The 23,865-nt window shown below is 44.4% G+C and overlaps 1 protein-coding gene across 6 annotated transcripts in view; it reads right to left on the bottom strand.

Annotated features, from left to right (window-relative positions):
* The window catches only part of Pdk1 (pyruvate dehydrogenase kinase 1), a 30,565-nt gene extending 10,606 nt beyond the window's left edge, over positions 1-19,959 (bottom strand). For 2 of the 6 annotated variants that reach the window (XR_015680451.1, XM_087646668.1), the window contains exons 1-8: positions 19,565-19,907; positions 17,773-17,914; positions 12,631-12,702; positions 9,181-9,365; positions 8,850-8,939; positions 6,731-6,808; positions 5,359-5,435; positions 3,812-3,910 (exon numbers count right to left, since the gene is read on the bottom strand). Coding sequence is in view for 3 of the 6 variants with exons in the window: in XM_087646668.1 (XP_087502794.1) it covers positions 3,812-3,910; positions 5,359-5,435; positions 6,731-6,808; positions 8,850-8,939; positions 9,181-9,365; positions 12,631-12,702; positions 17,773-17,882 (711 nt within the window). In the remaining 3 variants the exon portion in view is untranslated. Of the gene's footprint in view, positions 1-3,811; positions 3,911-5,358; positions 5,436-6,730; positions 6,809-8,849; positions 8,940-9,180; positions 9,366-9,567; positions 9,689-12,630; positions 12,703-17,772; positions 17,915-19,564 lie in introns of those variants that run through there. The other 4 variants (XR_015680457.1, XM_087646677.1, XR_015680448.1 and 1 more) reach the window with 3 other exon arrangements.
* Between the last annotated feature and the right edge of the window lie 3,906 nt (positions 19,960-23,865).

Below are 23,865 nucleotides of genomic sequence, written 5' to 3'. Positions count from 1 at the left end.
ACTATTTAATAGATTACCAAGAGCTCTGAGTCCTCCAGGGATGGGGAGAGAGGGGTGGTATGTTGGTGGGTACACTTAGGCAACTCCACTGAGAGAGACTAATGAAACAGGAGACTGACTGAGATAACCGTGAACCTGAGCCTGTGCCAAGGAAAGACCCTGGAAGAGTTAAGTGCTGTCCCGAGAATGCTGGGAAGCAGAGTGCCAGCTCACCTCAGAGCACAAACCACCACTCACAGCATCTAGCCAAGAGCTGCCGCCACCATCCACAGCCCTTACCCGACCCCCAACTTCCTGTTCCCCCAACACTGAGTCCCTGGGCCAATTCATGTGACTCCAGGCCCAGAGGAAAGGAACCCTTTCCTGTCTGTCTTGGTGTTTTTAAATGAAGCTGGAGAGATGGCCCCACAGTTCAGAGCACTCGCTGCTCTTGTAGAAGACCTAGGTTGGGTTCCCAGCACCCACATGGTGGGTCACAACTATCCACTATTCCAGTTCCAGGGGGTCCAGCACCCTCCTCCGAACTCTGTGGGTACCAGGCACATACATGGTGCATAAATATACATGCAAACAAGACACTCAAGCAAAAAATAAAATATACAACCTGAGAATGATTTCAGTTTGCATACTTCGTACCCCTACAGCAAATGCGTCCAACTGTTATGTATTTATTTGTGCGTCACACTCATTTGAATAAATAGTCAATAAAAACAAAAAACAAACAGAAAAAAAACCTCAGAAATCCCAAGGAGACAGTATAGGGAAACACGAAAATAGGAAATACATAAATTATAATTTGAAATAAATAGATTAACTTTAATTACTACCTTCAAAGTGACAGGAGAGCCAGAACAGAATACTGTAAGGAGTAATTTTTAAAAATTCTTAAAAGAATCTAAAAATCACTGGAAATAAAAATTCAGTAGAAGCGCTGAGAGTCTGTAGTCAAAGAAGGGGCCAGTGAGATGGCTCAACAGACAACGGTGGTTGCTGCTGGGCTTGCTGACCTGACAGCGACCCCTCCAACCCATGCTGCTAGGAGAAACTCACTCCCGAGGAAACTGAGATGATGGGTTAATATCGGAACCTAAAAGGATCTAGACTCACCTAGAAGATAGTCTCTGGGCTTGTCTAGATACACTACCTCTAGTTATGCCATTGGGGGAGTGGGTATCTAGATTAGATTACTTCTGGCAATGCTGAATTATCTTGATTAGGATAATTGAGGTAGAAAGACCCATGCTAAAGTAGCTGCTAACACTCCATGGTCTGGGGCTAGCCTGCAAGAGAGAAGGCTACTTGAACCCCAGTATCACGGCTCCTTTCTGACTATGGAGGTCCTTCCCCAACATCACGTTCTGTACCCTTTAACTATGCCTTCTCTTTCAAGCTGCTTTCCCCAGGGGGGAACAGGAGAAGCAACAGAAGAAAATAAGACAAGTGAATCCAGAAGTCCCAGAGAAAAAGAAAGGTCCACGTGGACTAACATCACAGTGAATTCCAGAGCACGATCCAGAAAAAGATCTAAGAACTTCAGTTAAAAAACAAGAAACAAAACAAACAAAAAACTGACAGCTAAAACCGATCGTACAAAGGAGGAGGAAAGGAAGAGCAACTGCAGAAAACCTTTGGAACGTCAGGCTCTTCTCAGGAGGACAACCTGAATGTCGCCTGCCAAAATAGCAAAGAAAGGGCGTCTCCACACTCACTGCTCCAGTATAGCACCAAGAAAAAGGCAAACGCTTTGTCAGAACCCATGAAAATGAAGCAACTGAGAGGCATGTGTTCCAGAAAGTACTCCGCTAGCTCTGCGTGGGCTCACTCCCGTCTTCGTCTTGCTCCCAACCCCCCTGACCCCCCCCACCAGTGATGGGCAGTAGCAGGCACTGACAGCCACTCAGAAGGCTTGCATTTGCTGAATTTTGAGTTCCGCAGCACCCTACCGCTATTATGTCTGAAAAGATCAGAAGTAATGAAATACTTTTGTAAAAAAAAAAATTTTTTTTTCAATTTTGTTTTCTGTTCACTGGTGTTTTGCTTGCATGTCTGTCTATGTGAGGGTATCGGATGGACTGGAGTTATACAGACGGTTGTGAGCTGCCACATGGGTGCTGGGAATTGAACCCTGGTCCTCTGGAAGAACAGTGTGGTGGTTTGAATATGCTTGGCCCCTAAGGAGTGGCACTATAAGGAGGTGTGGCCTTGTTGGAATGGGTGTGGCCTTGTTAGAGGAAGTGTGTCACTGTGTGTGTGGGCTCTGAAGTCCTCTGCTCAAGCTCCATCTGTGGATAAAGATGTAGAATTCTTGGCTCCCCCAGAACCAGCAAGCCAGCCTGCACGCTGCCATGCTTCCCACCATGATGACAATGGACTAAACCTCTGACACTGTAAGCCAGCACCAATTAAATAATTGCCTTTAGTAGAGTTGCCATGGTCATGGTGTCTCTTCACAGCAATAAAACCCAAACCAAGACAAGCAGCCACTGCTCTTAACCTCTGAGCCATCTCTCCAGACCCATGGATTACCCTGAGGGACACAAGGACATGGATGAACTAAGATAAATAACAGGCCAAGCAAAGAGGTAAGTAGGACAGTGAGGGAATAAGATGGCCACAGGGCTTTGAAAAGCTCAACCCTGGGAATCTGGAAGGCTGTATTGGAGGCCTATGCTCCCACCCAGGAAAGCCCCCAGAAGACCCTAAGCTCTCAACCCTACCTGACTGAGATCAGGCTACACCTTGCCCTAAGTTACTCCATGTCGTGAGAAACAATGGCTTTTTCAGACTGTGCCTTGCCCTGAGAGACTATTTTAAGGATGGCGAGTGAAGGGCACCACCCACATAGCGAGTACACTGACAAACAATTTATTCCTGACATCGGAAAGGGTGCCACGCTAAATTTATCCGACTGAATTAGACTATAAAGGCAGGTGTATTCAAACCCTATTGGGGCAACCAAGAACTTAACAGACATTAAAACTCACTGAAACTGACCAGAGACAGGAGCACCAGGTACCTCCAGAACCCGAAATCATTATTTGTAGCCTATAATTCCATGTATGAAACCAAGACTGAGAAAAGAAGGAGGCGGGCAGGTGCGCTTGGGGCTGGGCAGGAAAGGGACAAGTGCCCACTGCTACATTCGAGAGGGCTAACACCTCTAGCAGTCATCTCAGAGAGACAGTGTAAAGTCTTCACGCCAGAACACCCCTCAGAAGTTCAGTAGGAACAGAACAGAGAAGACAAACAGTGAGCATCATACCTATGTGGCCAGAAAGGACGGGCGACTTGTATATTCTCTATGTCACCTGGTTATTTTAGAAGAAGCACATTTGCTCTAAGCAAACTTCACTATCACAGCAGGTATGCCTAAGGCCGAGCAGTGCGTCTGAGGGTCGAATCCTGGTGTCCGCAGCTTCTATTCCCCATGTGACCCCTCACTGACCCTCAGTTCCCACAGGTATACTGTACCTACACTCTCCTGTGCAAAGAGGCTCTGCTGAGGACAGAACAGAGCAGATGGAACCGCGGTAAGATTAATGTTCTCCATCACACTCAACGTGCTCAAAGACTTAAGGTTTTCACTGATCAAAGTTTGTCTCCAGGTGTTCCTTCAACCCAAATCATCTGGATTAAGGACCAGAATAGAAACAGACTCAGAAGATAATTCTATAATTTGCCAGATTAACAAAGTAAAGCGCTTATTATCTAGTTGACTGAAATTCTTTCCCTTGAGAATAAATTACGTATTACGGAAATTAGACATATTATTTTTACATGCCTACACATCCATTTCTTTTAAAGAAATTACCTTCACAGTCAAATCCTCCTCCCCCAGTGTGACGTGAACTTGAATCGGGGGATAAACGCCTTTGTCTGCATGGTGCTCCATGGTGGCCCTCATTGCGTTCTGAAATACATCAGGGTTACATTAAAGCATAGGGCTTTTTTTTTAAAGCAACTACTTATAATTTTGAAATATATACATTATGTGCATTTTAAGTTTCCCTTATCATTGGTTTGAAACTAAAAGTATTTATACATATTATGCATATTTCTAAAAGGCACCAGACCTGTACTGCCTAAGCACCGGCTAGTAACCAGGACATGTGACAATGGAACAGGAACCGATGAAGCCAGGGGAAGCTGGGACTGGACGTGGGATTAAAGAGTGACCCCTGGCCGCTAAGACTGAGCAGACCTGAGATCTGAGGAGGGGAGACTGACCACCCTTGTTTCCCTCGGTTTAATACTAAGTTCCAGACAAAAGCCACTGTCACAGGCATTAGATAAGTATGTCACAGCTTACATAACGTTTTATTAAGTACTAGAGGGTAGAATCTTTACAAGACTGAAATTTCAAGCACATTAGGGGGCAAGTGCTTTTCAGCCACTTTGATAGATTAATGTCGGCGCTACACAGGCGTTCTTCTCTTGTCAAAGGAAAGCGAGTCCCACCGCCCTTACTTCCTTAGTCTCCTGTGTCTCAGTACGTTGTTCTCGATCTTCCTTTCCTTCTGGATTTTGAGCCAGGGTCTTTCTATGCAGCTCATGGTGGTCTAGAGTGCTTAGACCCCTCCTGCCTCCACCTCAGAGGTGCTGGCATTACAGTCCCAGGTGTGTGCCACTGCACCCGGCCAGCCTAGTGTCACTGTGCATCGTCCCATAGGAAGCCATCCCCTTCCCCTCCTCCTCCCACCTGCTGCTGGCTGGAGGGTGAGGGGCTAAGGGAGGAGGCTGTGCAACTGCTGACCTAGGAGAGTCATTTCTACTGCAGGAACCAACCACACTAGCAGTGCCCCAGTGGCAGGGAGAGCAGCTCTCGGCACCACCAGCAGCCTCTACTGAGTTCTCCAAATGTTATAAATAGCTCTCTAAGTCCACTATCGACAACCTCCTAAGAAACACACCAACAAAGGTGTGTAAGTGGGACTGGCTCGGGGGTAGGGAACTGGGAAATACAATTGTATATTATTTTGGTTCATGAAAATATGAATATAAATTTCCCAAGCACCTGTAGCGTGCTCTGTTCTAATGGCCACTCAATACATCTTTCCCAATTTTCACAAATTTGAGAGTATTACCCTAGCTTCAAATGTGGTTCAGAGCAGTTGAGTCATTTGCCCAAGGTTACATACTAAGCAGCCGAATCTTTATTCAACTCCAGGTCTTTCTGGCTCCCGGGTCTGTACGGAGGCATCATCCGATCAGACAGAAGGCTCACTTCCAGCACAGTGCATAATACTCACATAAAATGGTAATCATCATGAAATAGAAGCCCAAAGGGATACGGTTTTCAGAGCAGATCCTAAGCTCAGGGAAGGACTGGTAAGTGTTACGCGATACTATTTTACACACCTTGAACAGTTCAAACACCATGTGATAGAGATGGGACGGAACATAAACCACTTGTATTGGCTGTCCTGGTGATTTCGCTACAGAGCAGAAGAGAAACATATGAAAGTACGGAGAGACGCGCTCAAAGCATTCTTAAGAATAAACTGTGGAGTGACGTGGAGCGAACATTAGCAGCCGAGGGGGGTGCTACGGGTCAGGGGGTCCTCTCACCCCACTTCTTCACTGTCTTAAGAGTTTGAGCTCTGGACTCACACTCACAGATGACAGGGACAAGAAGCCATTCCTCACACTCTGGTGTGAGAGGTTCGCCACCCACACTCCCATGCCTCTCTAGGACAGCAAGTCTTAGAAGAATTCAATCTTCAGGTAGGATTGCACTTCCCAAGATGGGTATCTTAGGAAAAAATATGTTTCACCTGGGTAGATCATTGTTTATTTTATTTCAGACATTTCTATGGATATAACGCTGGATTTAAAAAAAAAAGCAAAATTAAAAAAAAAAAAAAGCTAGCATCATTCCCCAAGAGGTTTATATAATAAAGACCTCTAGGAGAACAAGGTGGTCTAAGACACCATCCTTTCAGAGTACTCTGACCAACAGAAAACAGTTTAGCAGTAAACGAAACTGTCCTCCGAGAAGCTCCCACTTGGAAACAGGAGTGGGGAATGTGGACTCTGCACCCACAGCGCAGGCCTCTAACCTCTCACCTGGGGCACGAGATTCTTACTGACTGGGTGGTACCATCCGAAGAAACCACATGCTACCTCAACTGGGTACGCGCCCATTACTCAGATTCAGAAGTTCAGAAAGTGGCTTAGTTCAAGCCTATTAAAACATTTTTCTTCCCACCACCTTCTCAAAGGATTATCTTAACCCGGGAGAGGTTTTCCTTGTCAAACGACCATTCTCAGTCTCTGTCCAAAACTCTGCAACTCTTTATCCAAAGGTGGAGACCATCAGAGCTGCTCAGAAAGGTGAGAGGCCTCCTCTGTCTATCACATGCCAGCCTTCTGCCTTCAACGATAAAAACTGACTTACAATTCAGGAAGTAGAAAAAAGACAAACTTTGCTACTAGGAGCTGTATACAAAAAAATTAAAATTTTCTTAGTATTTCTTTCTGTCTCTGAAGAAAATAGCAAAGAATCAAAATTATCAGTTAAAAAAAAAAGAGAGAACACCAAAACAAGAGAGCAAAATATTCAAACTAAACTCTGTAAGTGTGGCTATGCGCTGCACTCTTGACTCTTCTGGCTTCCCACTTAGTGATGGAGTTGATGGAAGAGCCCTTTACTGTTCAAGCAAATCTTGACTTGCTCCTTGGCTGTCAGAACACCCATTACTTAGGACAGGCGCCCCCTAGGCAAGCTTACCATTTAGTTCTTCAAGTTCTAGTTCAGGAGAGTTAATGTAATACAAATCACAAAGCCGTCTCGCATTCTCATAGCCATCTGGTGTGGATCAAACAAAACAAAGAAGCATTAAAGAAATGTACTTCTGTCTTACTCAACAAGAGGCCAACAGTACGGACGAATGTAAATTTACAACTCTCTGTGGAAGAAAGCATACCTAAACGGTCTTAGCGAGGGAAGGCCTCTCATGTCGCAAAGCAGGATAATGACAGAAAGGGCCACAGAAACTTAAACACATCAGCATGGAGAAACATACCATAAACAAAGCAAAGAAACAACAGGCTAAAGAGATTGCTACATACATTAAATATATATTTGCATATGCATTTGTCTTTGAGACATCTTAGAAAGAATCAGGGATCTAGAAGTCTACATTTTTATCTATTGTTTGATACCTTTTTTTGGAAGCATTAAGAATTTAAATGCATAAAAAATGTTTTTAAATCTAGGATTTATTGATTTATTGCCTTACTATGTAAACACACTGGTCTGATCTAACTCCCAAGCCCTTACCTCCTGAGTGCTAGGATCAAGTATGTGCGAGTACTACCCTGCCTGTCAATTCTGGTTCTTGCCTTACACTAGCAAACGTCACCATGCGAGTTCACTGCGAGTAACAGGAAGGGAAAATGAGAACAGCCTAGGTAAATATTACAAGACGGATAGGCTAGCACTCTGATCTATTCGAAAGAGCCACTCTAAAGCAGCGATGAGTTTGCAACAAAATGTGTGAGGCACTCCATTTTCTAAAAGCAAAGCAAAACAAAACAAAACACAAAACCCAGTGATTGGAGACTAGACTCAACACAAGCTGCTAGCTGAGCATGGCAATTTATACTTTTAAAACCAGCACTCACTCGGGGCTGGCACATCAGTTAAGAGCACTGATTGCTTTTCCTGAGGTCCTGAGTTCAATTCCCAGCAACCACGGGGTGGCTCACAACCAACTGTAATGCGACCTGATGCCCTCTTCTGGTGTGTCTGAAGACAGCTACGGTGTACTCAGATAAGTAAAAATAAATAAATCTTATTTAAAAAAAAAGAACAAAAACCAGCACTCAAGAGACAGAGGCAAGTGGCTTCCATAGTGTCTTCCATGATAGTCAGAGACCCATGGGAAAACACTGCCTCCAGGAAAAATAACAAAAACCCAGCACAGGCTGCTTTTGCAGAGGACCTGGGTTCAATTCTCAGTATCCACATGGTGGCTCACAACCATCTGTAGTTTTAGTTCCAGAAGACCTCCCCCCCCTTCTTCTAGCCTCAGAGAGCACCAGGTATGCCCATAAGGTATAGACAAATACAGCAAGACACCTATAAACATCTTTTAACATCTTTTAAAAATTTAAAAATAACAAAAACTGTAAAACAACGTATACATAGATATGCATGTTATGTCAATAAATAATGCTTGAAAGGAGCCCATCAGTGGCGGCACACGAAATCCCAGCCCTCAGGAGGCAGAGGTGGGTGGAGCTCTGTGAGTTTAAGGCCAGCCCGGTCTACAGAGCCACAGCTACACAGAGAAAATGCTGTCTGAAAACACAAACAAACATGCTTGAAAAGATGCACATCCAACTGTTAGGAATTTCCACACTTTGAGTTAGGAACTGGAAAGGACAAAGTCAGAGCCTGAGTATTTTACTGTATTTATTTACTGTGTATGTGTGTACATCTGTGGGTCTGTGCATGCCAAGAGACATGTATGGAGACCAAAGGGACAACTTTCAATAGTTAGTTCTCTCCTGCCAACTAGGTGAGTTCTGGGGATCAAATTTAGGATCTAAGTCTTCACAAACTGAGCTATCTCAAAGGCCCTTTTTTAGGGAGGATGAGGAAAGCTTTGAATTTTTGAAGCAAAAACAGATAAACACACTTACTAACGTGTAAAACTTTACTAACGAAGAGTTCTCCTGGGAAAGACATTCACCTTACGTCCTGCATAACTAATGTCACGAAGTGACAAACCTAGCACTTGCTCCTAACATTTCTCTCTCCTGACACAGCAAGAGTCCTGGGGGCAGGAACATGGCTCAGCTCTCTGACGCCACATCCTGCTACAAAGGACAGAGGCACTTACCTTTAATAACCTCGACTACATCACAGTTTGGATTTATGCTTCCAATGTGTTTTCGATGAGATGGACTTCCTTTTCCACCAAACAATAAAGCTATCAATAGGGAAGAACCAAACCAAGTCAGCACATTTGCCTAACACCCCTTTCCAGATCTAAATAGAACTAAACAGTAGAACGAATATTTCCCCTAAGTGTAAAGACGGCATTTTACAGTCAATGAAGATGCCTTTGAAGAGCAGTGATGCTCACTCTAAAGGGACATTTTCTAGATAAACATAAAGAGCGCTCGCTGCACATATCAATTAGCCACTTCTTTCAAGCTCGGGACACTTACAGTGCTGGTTGAGTAGCATTCTAATTGAGATGCGACTCATGTAGAACCGATCCAAAAAGTACTGAACATTTTGGCTGGTGACAGGATCCACCCCGAAGCTCTCCTTGTATTCAGTCACACCCTGGGCCATGGTGGGGATGACATCATTGTGCCGGTTTCTGATCCTTATCACTGTGTCTGTGAATCTAAACAAGCCTCTCGGTCAGAACGGCCAAAGATGTTGACAAGTGACTTCAATACTAAGATACAAGCTGCAGCCACAGAAAGCCCTCCTCCTTCAGAGAAAGGAGAGTCACCGAAGGCTTTCCCACGCTTGTTTAAATTCATTTCAACTCGTAAGATACACACAACCCACAAGGTACAAGGATCCCAAAAAATAAAACTTACCTAATTTTTGGCTTCCTGTAACACTACATACTACTGTGGACGGCGTGAGTTTCCCTTATCCAGTATTACCTAAGCCATACTACAGTGTGGAGTCCCCTTATCCAGCATCACCAAAGCATCTGAGGCTCGCTAACGAGGACTGCATTCCAGAGACGCACCACACCGCCTAAGAAAAGTTCCTTGTTTCTAGGGAAACACCCCCTAAGGAATCAAGCTGAGAATCAAGCCAAGAAAGTTGGCTGTGGATCTCCTCCCTAGAGCTCAGAGAAAAGAAGCCGCTTGGAATAGAAAATCGAAAGAAGAATTCTTGATTTCATTCGCCCTGAATTTATATTGTGGGTGAGAAGCCGGGCAGGCGATGGGGGTGCACACTTTTAATCTCAGCTCTTGGGGAGGCAGAGGCAGGGGAGCTCTGAGTTTGAGGCCAGCCTGGTCTACAGAGTTCCAGGATAACCAGGGCTACACAGAGAAACCCTGTCTTGAAAAACAAAAAAAACAAAGCAAACAACAACAACAACAACAACAACAAAACCAACAAAACAACAACAAAAAACAACAACAACAAAAAACCAACTAAACACAAAAAACAAAAAACAAAACAAAACAAACAAACAAACAAAAAAACCGAAGTGGATGAGAAAAAGAAAACTATTGGATTAAAAGAGATTTTTCAATTCATATTGCCTTCTTGCTTTTGTCAATTTGGGGAATAAGAAAACAGACAGAAGTCTCCATTGTGATGCACGCAGCAAGCCTATCTCCTGACCAGTCATCAGGATTCACGCTTCTCAAAGAGCGCTTTCCTCAAGCACCAGCTTGACTGCCATTAGCTCCAGTGATTTCCCCGCTTTTGGGATTCTTACTTGGGAATAAACTTCAACACCAAGCCATTAAGACAAAATATAATTTTAATTTTTTTTTTTCAAAAACACCCCAATATCCCAGTCCTCTCCTCACTTACCTCCCTGTTCCTCTCTTTAGAACGAAACTCGTTGAGCAGGGCACAGTGACTCACCTGTAATGCCAGGCAGAGGCAGAAGCAGGCAACTCACTGTGGACCAGAAGCCAGACTGGACCACACAGTGGTTTCCACGAAAGCCTGGGCCACATGGGAAACCCTATCTCAGAAAACAAAAGCTGGTTTGGGGAGACAGAGCAGTTGCTAAAGTGCTTGTCCCACCGCATAATGACCTGAGTTCTGCCTGCACAAGCTCACCATGTCAAGTGTAGTGGCACACATCTGTAACCTCAGTGCTGGAGAAACAGATAGGACCACTGAGTTCACTGGCCAGTCTAGTCTAACTGACCTGCTAAGGCAAGAGAGCCGGTCTCTAAGTAGGTAGATGGCATACATTCCAGAGGCTGATACCCAAGGCTGTCCTCAAGCTTCCACACAAACACACAGGAGCCTGCATAGGCATGAATTTTTAAAGGAACATAGAACTCGGCCCAACTCACTTTATATCCTAGGCTCAGCTCTCGTGACGACGGTTTTCAAAGGGTTCTACAGTAGCAGTCATAGAATATTCTACAGTTTACCTCTTGCAGTCTTCCTAGGCCTATTACTAGCTACAAGACCCCAAGCTATGAACCCTCTTTGTGTATAAATGCACTCTCTCAGTAGAGTTGCTTTAAACAACTAAATGATATCACTCACCTAGGGAGTGAACATCTGATGAATTACTTTCGAACCAAAACCATGTTTGAAAAGTGCAGTACTGACATTCCCTTTAAAAACCGAAACAAAAATAGCACCTCCTCCTTAAAAAAAAAAAAAAAAGAAAGTCAGTTTCTGACAGCAGTGGTCTTTACATTCTGAACAAGACTCATTACAAGCAGATAACTCCCTAAGTAATTAATTGGGTTTATCAACTCTGGCATATTATGAAATTGGGTGCAGGATTTATATTATCTTATAAATCGCAGACCATAGAAACCAGAGATTTTTTTTATACCCCTTCTATATAACAAAAGGAGAATAAGCAGTTGCTATTTCAAAATTAGAGACCTTACATGAAAAATCCAGACTTGTGAACTTTTTATTTTTGTTTTTGTTTTTAAAGACAGGGCTTCTCTGTTACAGCCTTGGCTGTCTTTTGGAATTCACTCTATAAACCAGGCTAGCCTCAGACTTGTAGAGATCCTCCTGCCTCTGCCTCCCAAAGTGCTGGGATTAAAAGCATACACCACTACTGCCCAGCAAACTTTTGTTTAAAACTAGAGAACTTCCGACTATCCAGGCAGCATATGCACAAACGAATGAGCAGTGAGGCACAGGTGACTGTCTATCCGTCTGCAACTGGCCTGCCCTCCCCAGGTTAACAGACCAAGAGGCATCCAGGTAACATCTAGATTTCTCCTGGTCATCACATTTGAACTGTCTTACAATAGAGAGGGCCGTGTAGCACGGTTTACATCCATCCAGTCCAGCTCCCTGGTTTATACTGTCTTGATGTCCTCAGTACCTGTGTGGATCGCTGTACATGGATACGGTAACTATGTGGTACAGGAAAAGACACCTCAGTGCTCATCAGTTTCCTTAAAGTAGACCAATAGCAAAGTAAGGTAACCACATTTGTGTGGTGGTGTTTAAAAAATAAAAAATTGGAGGCTGGAGAGATGGCTCAGTGGTTAAGAGCACTGGCTGCCGGTCCCCAGCTCCGAAAAATAGAACCAAAAAAAAAAAAAAAAAAAAAAAAGAGCACTGGCTGCTCTTCCAGAGTACCTGGGTTCAATGCCCAGCAACCACATGGTGGCTCGCAACTGTCTGTAACTCCAGTTCCCTCACACCATGCATATAAAATGAAATTAAGTAAGTTATTTCTTATTTATTTATTTTATGTATGTGAATACACTGTAGCTGTCTTCAGGCACACCAGAAGAGGGCATCAGATCCCATTACAGATGATTGTGAGCCACCATGTGGTTGCTGGGAATTGAACTCAGGACCTCTGGAAGAGCAGCCCGTGCTCTTAACCACTGAGCCATCTCTCCAGTCCCAAGTAAGTTATTCTTAAAGGATATAAAGTTGTACTGAGAATAGGACCATACAATGATACTTACTCATAAATAGTTTTAGCATCCTCAGCACTCTTGTCCTTAAAGTCAAGCAGCTCCTGAAGGCTTTGGATATACCTAAAATCAACCCAGAGAGCTGAGTTTACTCATACTGTAAAATTAGCACAAAGGGTTATTTTTAATATTTTATAATTTTAAACTTAGAATACTCCTAAAAATTATAGTTGAAGCAGGACTGTTTCTTTTCTTATTTTTCAGACAGGGTCTCATGCGAGCCAGACACATCACCGAGCCCAGCTTCAAGCCACCCTAGGGGTCAAATCTGGGCTTTGTGAGTGCGAGCAAATGCTCCATCAGCTGAGCTGCCACCGGTCCTCAAACAGGAGCTTTACACCTATCGCATGAGTGAAGTGCTAGGTACCTATTTTCAGGCTGGAAATACAGCTCATCGGTTAAGAGCACTTTCTGCTCTTCTAGACAGCGCAAGTTCAGTTCCCAGAACTCACAGAGGATGGCTTACAACCATCAATGAATCCAGCTCCAGGGGACCCAATATCCTCTCCTGGTCTCTGTTGGCAGCCAGACACATTACATAAAACCATGTAGACATAAACAGATAGACAGATAGACAGACAGACAGACAGACAGACACACACACACACACACACACACACACACACACACACACACACACACGCACGCACGCAAGAGAGAGAGACTTAAAGAAAGAAGTGGGAGGAGAAGGAGCATGCATATTTTACCATTAAAAAAAAAATCACTGGGCATGGTAGCACACACCTTTAGCCTCAGCACTTGAGAGGCAAGCAGATAGATGTCTGCAAGTTCAAAGCCAGCCTAGTCACATAGTGGGTTCCAGGACAACTAGAATTAAATAGTGAAACCCTGTCTCAAAACCAAAAAGCACAGATAAGGCCAGGAGGGTGTGGTTTGGCAGTAAAGCATTTACTCATCACTTGTCCCTCAGAACACACAGAACCATAGATCAGCAGGTCAAGTCTGAGTGAAGAGATGGAGATTTATGTTCTAAACCGTAAGAGTTTTTGAATCAGATTATAAAGACTTCATCATGAGAACTGAACCATTACTACTAACTGTGATCATGGATACACGCTTGTCCTAGTCACAGCAATTAAGGGTATACCTTGCTCTAAGAATCTAGCTTGGAAAAAAAAAAGCATTTGTTTTAAAAACTTTAACTTTAGATATTTTGGTCCAATCAACAAGTACTTACTGGAAGTCTATAACCTGCCATACATTGAACAAAACACAAAAGTAATTAAAATGTAAGTTTTTAATTCACCCAACAATTTAAGGTAGGAGATCTCTTCTTCAGGACGAAATGAGGAAGGCCAAATGACTTTCTCAACATCATACAGACAAACACTAGGGCAGCACAGGCTGGAGCTGCAAACACATTCGCAGTCATCCAGTCATCTTCTTTACAGCCCAAATGCTGCATGTGTGCGTGAGAGCGCCTCACACCGCCCAGAGAGGCCTCGCTGCATTCAAAAGTCCAGTGATTCTCATAGCTGCCACCCTGCTTTAGCCCTGAAATTAATCTTCACTGGCAAGAAAAAGTAGTCTTTAGGGAATATTTAAATTCCTACCCTTATACAGACAAGATCAGATTTCAAAAAACGGGCTAAGCTAGTTCAAATGAACTATTCTAAGGAATGAGAAGATTGCATTCTCTCCTATGTATCCCATGATACTTACTTTCTAACCCACTTTCCTCACGTAACTACATTTGCAGTGGCTCCATACATGAACTAACTAGCCTCTGGGGACCAACACGCAATAGTCATTCTTCTACACCTTAATATTTTCTTTTAATTTCTCTCTCTCTCTCTCTCTCTCTCTCTCTCTCTCTGTGTGTGTGTGTGTGTGTGTGTGTGTGTGTGTGTGTCTGTCTGTCTGTCTGTCTGTCTACACGCACTCGAATGGGTATGTGTGTATTCCCTCAGAGACCAGAAGAGCATGACCAATGCCCTGGAGCTGGAGTTACAGGCAGCTATGGCTGGCGTGACCTTGGTCCTCTGGAAGAGCAGTAAACACTCTTAACCACTGAGCCAACTTTCCAAGCCCTTGTTTGTCTTCTTCTTATCATGACTTATTTTTAATTATGTGCACTTATGTGTCAGGGGAACATGTGAGTACTGGAGTCCTCAGAGTCCAGAGGAGGGTGCTGGATCCCTTGCAGCTAGAGGTACAGGTGACGGAGCCACCCACTATGGGTGCTGGGAACAGAACACAGTGGTAAGCACTCTTAACTTCTGAGCTCTAGCTCTCTAGCCCCCTTGTTTATTTTTCAAATTAATGTTTGATCAGCGTTTCTCACAAACTATAATACCTACAAAGAGAAAACCAGCATCTGCAGGAATCATAATCAGGAAATGTTTTGCAGTTACATTTTTTTCCCACTTCATACTTGACCCTGGCCATGCATACAAACAAAAATTTTGTTTAACCCTTTTCTCCCTGGCACGGTGGCTCACACTTTTAATTCCAGCACTGGGAAGGCAGAGGAAGGTGGGTCTCTGTGAGCTCAAGGTCAGCCTGGACTGCAGAGTAAGTTCAAGTCTAGTCAGGAATACACAGTGAGCCCCTGTTTCAAAAACCTGAAGAAAGCAGCTTTGACCTGGACACAGGCATTGGACACGGTAGCAATTCCTGCGATCCCACTTCCAAAGAAGTAGAGCAAGAGAATCTCTGCAAGCTCCATGTCAGCCTGTGTGTGCACTGAGCTCTCATGGTGGCCTGTGTGTGCACTGAGCTCTCCATGCCGGCCTGTGTGTGCACTGAGCGCCAGGCCTGCACAAGACAGGGTCTCAAACTAGCAAGGACTGAGCACCAGAAAGATGGCTTCATGGGTAAAGGCACCAGTCCCCCAGCCTACTAACAAAATGTAATCCCTGGGACCATATGGTAGAATGAGAGGGCTGACTCTTGCAAAACTGTTCTCTAACCACCACGAGGATCCAAGCACATGAGTACTGTCTCACACAGACACACACATAAACAATTTGTAAAATGAAATTTAAAATAAAATTAGTAACACTTTAAAATTAACAAGCAGGCTGTGGTGGCACAGGCCTGTAATCCCAGCACTAGGGACGTGAAGGCAAGACGGTCTCAAAATAAATAAATAGTAGAAATAAAGGATACAAACAGGTGACCACATAAAAATATGCATACAGTTAAAACTTTTATTATAAGGCTGAAGAGACGCTCAGTGGCTAAGAGAATTCCCTGCTCATCCAGAGGACTTGGGTTCAGTTTTCGGCACCTCTATGTCAGCTCACAACCATCTGTAACTCAAGATCCAGGGGATCTGATACCTCTGTCTGGCCTCCACAGGCACCAGGCACACCTTTGGTGCACAGATACACAACCAGGCAAAACACCCTTATACATAAAAAACTTTTTAAACTTAAAAACCTTATTACTTTGGCAAAAATTACAGTTTCCAGGTAATTACAATAACTTCTATTTTTAAAAGGGAAAAGCTGAACTTGTTAACACAGATGTTACAAAAGAACTGATTGATGCAGGACTTAGTTCATACTACATCATCACACAGAACTTGTTAATACAGATGTTACTAAAAACTGGTCAGTGCAGGACTGTGTGCACACTACCTCATCTGGCTGAACTCATTAATACAGATGTTTCTAAGGAGCAGAAAAGTTGTAACTTTTGTGATTGTTCTATTGCTTGCAACAGGATCTCACATAGATGAGTCTGGCCTAGAACTTGCTATGTAACCAAGGGTGACCTTTAACTTCTGAATCTTCTGCCTCCACTTCCCAAGGGTGCTGGGATGACAGGTGTGTACCACTTCCTCTGGCTGATGCAGTGCTAGGGGTTAAAGCCAGAACCTAGTATGTGCCAGCAACCATTCTACCACCTACATCTCCATCCCCTAACCTTTCTAATTTAGAAAAAGATGTACTTCACCAGAATAAACTCACTTTATAATAAGGTATAGGCAGCCCTGGACGCACGCCATCATTCTCAAACACCAGGGTGTAAGAGAGACAGACTCATCCAGGACGGAAACCCAGGGCTCCAGTGTCTGGGCTCACACCTGGACAAAGACTGTATCATGTCTTAGCTTTGTCACCAGTGATAGGAGTTAATAACACCTACCTAGCATGGTTGAAAGAATAAAAAGAATGTGTATATTAAGTATCTAGCCATCAACAAATAGTCACTACTTTCCATTAGAATATAACACTCTTGCAGATACAGTAACATACATCTTAAATTTAGTATCAGTACTTCAGCTCAGGCCTGATGTGTTTTCCTAAAAACAAGAGATTTTAACCAAGAAGTACAGTATTAAGAAGACAAGATACACACAGAGCAGAGGGGTGTTTCGACTGCCTTCAGATTCTACTTAAGGGTATAAGCAGGACAAAAGAGGTGGTCCAATAGTTAAGAGCACTTGCTACTCTCAAAGAGGACTCAGATTGGATTCCCACCACCTGCAATGGGCAGCTCGCAACTGCCTAGAACTCTAGTTCCATGGGATCTTGCGCCCTCTTCTGGCTGCCACAGACCCCTGCACACATGTGGTAAATCTATTCTTAGACACACACCTTTAATCTCAGCACTAGGAAGAAGTCTAGCAGATCTCTTTAAGTTTGAGACCAGTCTAGTCTACATAAAGTTCCAGGTTAGCCAGAGATACATAGTGAGACCCTATCTCAAATAAGTCACTCAATCATAACACTAGGAAGATGGAGACAGAAATAAAGTGGACCTCTCTGAATATGAGGATAACATGGTCTACATAGTGAGTTCCAGGACAGCCAGAGCTACATAATGAGACTTTGACTCAAAAAAAAAAAAAAATCAAATGAATAAATAATAAATATGTGAAAGTATTTTCTTTAACCTTGGACAGATTCCACAAAGCCGCTGAAACTATAAACACTAAATATGAACACAAGGTAAACAGTGCTGAGCATTGGGGAGTGTACACCTTTAATCCCAGCACTCCAAAGGCAGAAGGTAGCCAGATCTTTTGAGTTTGAAGCTAGCCTGGTCTACACAGTGAGTCCCAGAACAGCCAGGGCTACACAGAGAAAGCGTATCTCAAAAAACAAACAAACAAACAAACAAACAAACAAAAAACAAAAACAAAAAACGATGGACTCTTACCAACTTTGTACCAGCTGTACGGATGGGGTCCTGAGAAGATTATCGGGAAGGAGACTTATTTCTTTCATTATATTTGCCAATCTAACAGGCAACTCTTGTCGAAGAAACATGAACGAGGTCTTTTCACAAGCATTTACTGACCCTGAAAGCAAGCACAGTGAAAGGCAGTAAGTAGAAGGCACAAGCAATCAGGAATTAGAAAAGAAGGGAGTCACTTGGCAAGGCCATAATGGTAGATTTACCATAGTAAGAGGAAGGACTAAGAAACAAAGATATATCCAGGCCCAGTTGAGCTAACCGGTCGTCTATAACCCTGATTCCAGAACGACCTGCCAATTCCTGAAATTCCAACTACTCAGTACAACATGTAGGTACTTTGTCATACTTCACGATTACTATCCATCCATCCTAGAGTTCAGGTAACTGAATGTGTCTGTATAATTCTCAGGACCTGTGAAGAGAACTGGGAAAAGACCATTCTATATGCTGCCTTTAGAAATTCTGACTCCTGCTGGGAAGTGGTATGGTGGCACTTGTCTTTATTCCCAGCACTTGAGAGGCAGAGGCAGGTGGATCTCTGTGAGATCAAAGTCAGCCTGATCCACAGAGTGAGTTCCAGGTCAAACCTATAGAGAAACCTTGTCTAGAAAAACCAAAAAAAGAAAAAAGCAAAGAAATTCTGACCCAAGTAGGTCAAGATTGACTGGACACAAATACTAACCTCCAGAACAGTCAGTACAGAGGTTTTCAAGCAATAGAAGGCGGGCAAAGACCATCAACACCACGTCAGCAGCCATCAAGTGGGACCTACTCAGCTATCTGATTCCGGGGAAAATCACCTGCCCCTTCCTCCACTGGAGTCCAGATGTTTGGCAGAATATCCCCTCGCAAGCACCTTCACTTGAACTAAAAAGTCACATTTCACCAATCCATTTGAAACCAATTCAATCTTGCAGATGTTGGAACCTTAGCAGAAACTATCTTGTCAACAGTAGCAGTATCATTAAGGAAAGCATCTTGTCAGAGTTTAATAGTGTATCCATGAACAAGGTGAACATTGCTATGCCACAACACCCCAGTATAGGCATTTATAAATAAAACCAAAACACATACACACACAAAACAACAAAACAGGGGCCTTTCATATTCCCTTACTAAAAAAAATACAAGGAAAAGCACCTGTCACTGCAAACTATAAGATAAAGTGCCTAGCCACACCACTAATCTCTCATGCTGGCTAACCATGTTAGAACCTGACAACACGACCCATTAGATAACTTTTTCTACTCTAGAACTTTCGGATTTCAATATTAAGAGTTTATGTTAAAGCATTTTTCTTTCCCCCTCACTACTCCTGAAGAGAAGTCAAAAGTCAAAGGCCTAATTCTGCAGTTCCTTCTGCAATCTGTTACACACAGACAAGACCATGCACTTTACACGTGCTTGAGACTGCTGTTGAAACGAATTTGCTTTCGGTGGAAACACTGGTGAGGAAAGCACTGGGCCAGTAGTAACTTGTTTTCCTGCCATCACGCCACTCCAAATGATCTCGCTGTGCTGGCACTGATTTCGCCTCTACAGAATGCCACCCTTAAAGCAGTGGGAGCTCTGGCCTCGAACCTGAGCAAGGCTTCCCGGAAGACACCCGGTCCCCAAGCGCGCACCTACGCACGTGCGCGCAAGGTTGCAGCCCGCGGGCCCCCTGCTTTGTTTTTTTGCACACTATAGTCCCATGCCCCGGTTACGTGCCCAGCCTGCCAGCGCCCGCACCCTCCGGGGAGGAAGGAAGCACCTAAGACACAGGGGAGGCGACAGGAGGGAGGAGGGGTGCGTCTGGGCGGACGGAGCCCGCGCACGAAGGCCCGACGGCCCGGCGGCCGCCCTCACCGAAGTCCAGGAACTGCTTCATGGAGAGTGGCGACGGCGAGAAGCGCGCATAGAAGTCCACCTGGCCCGGAACGCCGCTCTCCGACGCCGGCCCGGAGCCCGAGGCCGAGTCCGAGGCCAGACTACGGCTGGCGCAGGGGACGGCACAGAGCGGCCTGACGCTCGTGCCGCCCCGCAGCAGCCTTGCCAGCCTCATACCGAGCCCCGCCGGAGGAGCCGGAGCTCCCGGCGCCAACCTGCCGCTCTATGCCGCTGCCCGGGCTCTACGTGCGGGACGTGGCGGGCCGCGGCGGGCCGCGGAGGCGGGGAGCTGCTGTCAGCGCCGGGGCCACCGCCCCCTCGCTGGAGCCACGCCCCCGCAGGAGGAGCCCCAGTAGCTCGGAGGCGGACAAAAGGGGAGCGCTAGCCACCGCCCCTTACTGAAGACACGCCCATGTGAGCGGAGCCCCGGGAGGACAGAGGCGGTGAAAGAAAAGAGGGGAGCGGTGCCCAGCTTTGTGGGGTGGGGCCTCAAACCACCCGGAGCAAGTGGCTAGGGGATAGGACGCCGTGAAGCTTTGCTTATTTCCTGGAAGCCCGGATCGTAGGGTCCAGCTTGGGCTGTGTCGCAACCCTTCGCACCCTATCTTTCGTACTTCCTCCGCCCTCCCAGTCTCGGCCGAAAAACGCTAGACTGTGCGGGGGTCCTTGGCAGTGAGCCTGTCCTCGAAACACCCTTGGATCATGCAAGCCCATGATTTGCAGGTGCAGCCAAACAGTGGCACAAGAGTTGAACTTGGGGATGTGGCTCTAGAGAATTCCACGGCTACAACAGTCCCCGCACTCTCTGCAAACAATATTGCCACCGTACTTAAAAACTCTTCACTCTCTGTCCTGTTAACTTATTATCTTAAGTCAGAATCTTTGCTCCGTCTTTTCGATGTACAGAAATAGTGAATGTAGGATTAGAGCATATTTAACATCAATTCCCACAAAAAGAAATCACATCTTCTGAACACTGTAACGTCCCCATCCAACTACCCTAACACTTGCTGTGTCTTAGGTGCAAGAAAAACTATCCTACCACGTGGTGTTTCTCGAGAAGCTTATCAGTTCTGTAAAGTACACAGAGAACGACAGCTCCGAGCTGGTCACTCTTGGGTTTTGTAAAAACACATACATTATGGGATGTAGCTCCTGTCCTAAGCCCTGGGTTTCATTCCTAGAACAAGAAAGGAAAAAAACAAAAACAAACCCCCGCAAACACAAAACACTGTTGGCCCAAGTTTATAATCTCAGCGACCTGCAAGTGGAGGTGACAGTGTGGGAAGTCAGAAGTTTAAAGTCAATCCTCCGAAGTCATGCCAGCCTGTGATTCATAGACTCCTATCTTAAAACAAAGAGACAAATACCTGCCCCCACCAGAGAGAGAGAGAGAGAGAGAGAGAGAGAGAGAGAGAGAGAGAAATTAGGTGAAAGTCCCTTTAAGTAAGCTGTTACTTTGTATCCAACAAGCTGTGTAGCACGAAATGGATGAAATGGACGAAATAGGGCGGGGGGAGAGGGGGGGTTGTCCACCTGGAAACAAAAGCAGGTGGTTTTGACTATAGAGAAAGAAAAATAGTTTTTCCTCCAGTATGTAGTAGAAATTATGGTCTCCTCTTGGGGTTCCTAAGTCTCATTTATAAAAGAATTTAAGAATAAAGTGGAAGCTCAAGGATAATTTTATTAGAATTTAAAAACAAAAACCGAAACACTCCAGGGTCAACAAGCTGTGCATCTCAGCACTGCCTGGAGGAGGAGAATGGAGTAGAGGAAAAAACAAAAAACAAAAAATCAAAAACCCTTGCTGTTCCAGTTACTGAGATGGAGGTCAGATAGAGGTCAGGGTGGGAAGGGAGACCTTAAAGAAAAGGGTAAGGAAGCCCAAAGTATCAGGGAAACACATACTTAGGTTCTGGCCAGCATCAAAGAGGAAGGAGGATGAAGGGGGGAGGGGAAGGAAATTGTGCCTTTCTGACTCTGACCTACTACCTCGTGGTGGTTGGTTTGTAGGGACTGGGTTGAGGAAGGAGGAATTCTGGGAAGGAAAAGTACAGTATCTCATTAGAGGAAAAATATTGCTTTCCTCTCTTTAGCATAGCTTACGGTGAATCCACTTTTCTAAGAGTCCTTGGCCAGGCGATTGACACGGCCCAACTGCAGTGTTAGATCTCACCCAGGTCAGAGATTCTATCTCCTTGACCAGACGGAGTCTTTCTCTTAATGGGTCTTTATGGCTACTCTAACATTAAGTCCTTCGTTGGATCAGACCCTGTAAAGAAAGAAAGATAGATGAACAAGAGGAAGATGCTTATTTCATATATGTGTGGTGTATAGCCGGGGAATGATAATTTTCAAAAAGTGGCCTTGAATCTCAGCATATAATATCTCCAACATAGTACAGTGAAATGATTGTTTAGAGAAATGACAAGTCATTATAAATTGAAATATCCTTAACGAGATAAGCTATTTTTATAGCTGTTCCTCTGTCTCCTGCTTTTCTTCAGTGGCTTATAGCTCAAACTAATGCCTCTGCCAAAGGGAACGTATTTGGGGCAATAAATCCAGGTATCCTACAACACCATACTGTCAAATGTAGTACAGTTTGTTGTATGGACAAACTAAGTTTGTTCTAGGTAATGCCAAAAGCAGTTGGAAACTATAGAGTAGCAGACATGATTCAACATGGAAAACTGGTGTTGGTTACACAATCATTTCACTGAGGTGGGCACAGTGGAGGGAGGGGCTCTTATCAGTGACCCTTTAGCTAGGAGTCTAGAAAACAGTTCTATAAGGATGGCCCTGGGAGACTGTGGGAAAGTAGTGTAGTGTAATGAAAAGAGCCTAGCTAGGTTCCTGCTTAATGTCTTGACTGTGCTGTGTCAGCCATAAGACCTTCCTTGTGTGACTGTCTTACTTTTTCTAATTGTGATGGTTTGTATATGCTCAGCTCAGGGAGTGGCACTATTAGAAGGTGTGGCTCTGTTGGAGTAGGTGTGGCCCTCATTGGAGTAGGTGTGTCAATGTGGGTGTGGGCTCTAAGACCTTCATCCTAGCTGCTTGGAAACCAGTATTTTCCTGTCTGCCTTCAGATGAAGATGTAGAACTCTCTGCTCTTCCCGAATCATGGCTGCCTGGACTCCACCCTGCTCCTGCCTCGATGATAATGGACTGAACCTCTGAACCTGTAAGCCAGCCCCAATTAAATGTTGTCCTTTATAAGACTTGCATTGGTCATGGTGTCTGTTCGCAGCAGCAAAACCCTAAGACACTAAGTATCAATATGATTCTAGAAAGTACAACAAATGCCTTCATAAGTTACTGTAACATACATAGTATCACCATACATGTTTACACAATGCCCAAGCCTTACTAAAGGGCTGATAGAAGGCATCTCATTATTAGGATTTTATGAAGACTATTCACATAGATGATGTGCCAGAGACTCAGTAGAAAATAATTTAAAGTTGAATAGTAAACATCATTCAGATGGCCTTCTATCCATCTTCTAAAGGTTATTTTGTTTTATTATGTGTATAAGTGTTTTGCCTGTATCTATGTATGTGTATCATGTGAGTGCCTGTGTCTGTCAGATGAGGGCATCAAATCTCCCAGAATGAAAGTTCTGGATAATCATGAGGGTTCATATTGGTGGTGGGACCAAGCCCTGGTCCTCTGCAAGAGCAACCAGTACTCTTAACCACCGAGCCTGCTTTCCTGCTCCTCCCATCCATTTCTATTAAAAAAAAAATTTTTTTTTAAGACAGGGTCTCACTCTATATCTCTGGCCAGCCTGAAACTCACTATGCAGCCCAGGCTGACCTCAAATTCACAGAACTCTGCCTGTTTCTGCCTCCCAAGTGCTGAGCTAAAGGTGTGGACCACCATGGCTGGTCACTTCCGCTACTTTAACTTCAATCTCTCTTGCTACCTCCTTTCTTCTTCCTCTTCTTTCTAGATCATTCCTTGAGCTCCAGATCCTTCTGCTAGATTAGGCACAGCATCGTTCATCTCCCTCCAGTAGTGGGCTCTTAACTGGTATTGTTGTAAATGCTATTAATAACTCTGTTAGTTATTAAGATGACCTGGTCAGCCCCCCCCCCCCCAATAATCGAAACATAGTCCTATTGATTTATTTAATCAACTTTAACACAATTCCTGGGCGATTGTCCGTAGTTTAATTTT

Source organism: Rattus norvegicus, chromosome 3, assembly GCF_021556685.1.
Source record: "Rattus norvegicus strain SHRSP/BbbUtx chromosome 3, alternate assembly SHRSP_T2T, whole genome shotgun sequence".
NCBI lineage: Eukaryota > Metazoa > Chordata > Mammalia > Rodentia > Muridae > Rattus > Rattus norvegicus.
This window is presented reverse-complemented; position numbering and strand designations above follow the sequence as displayed.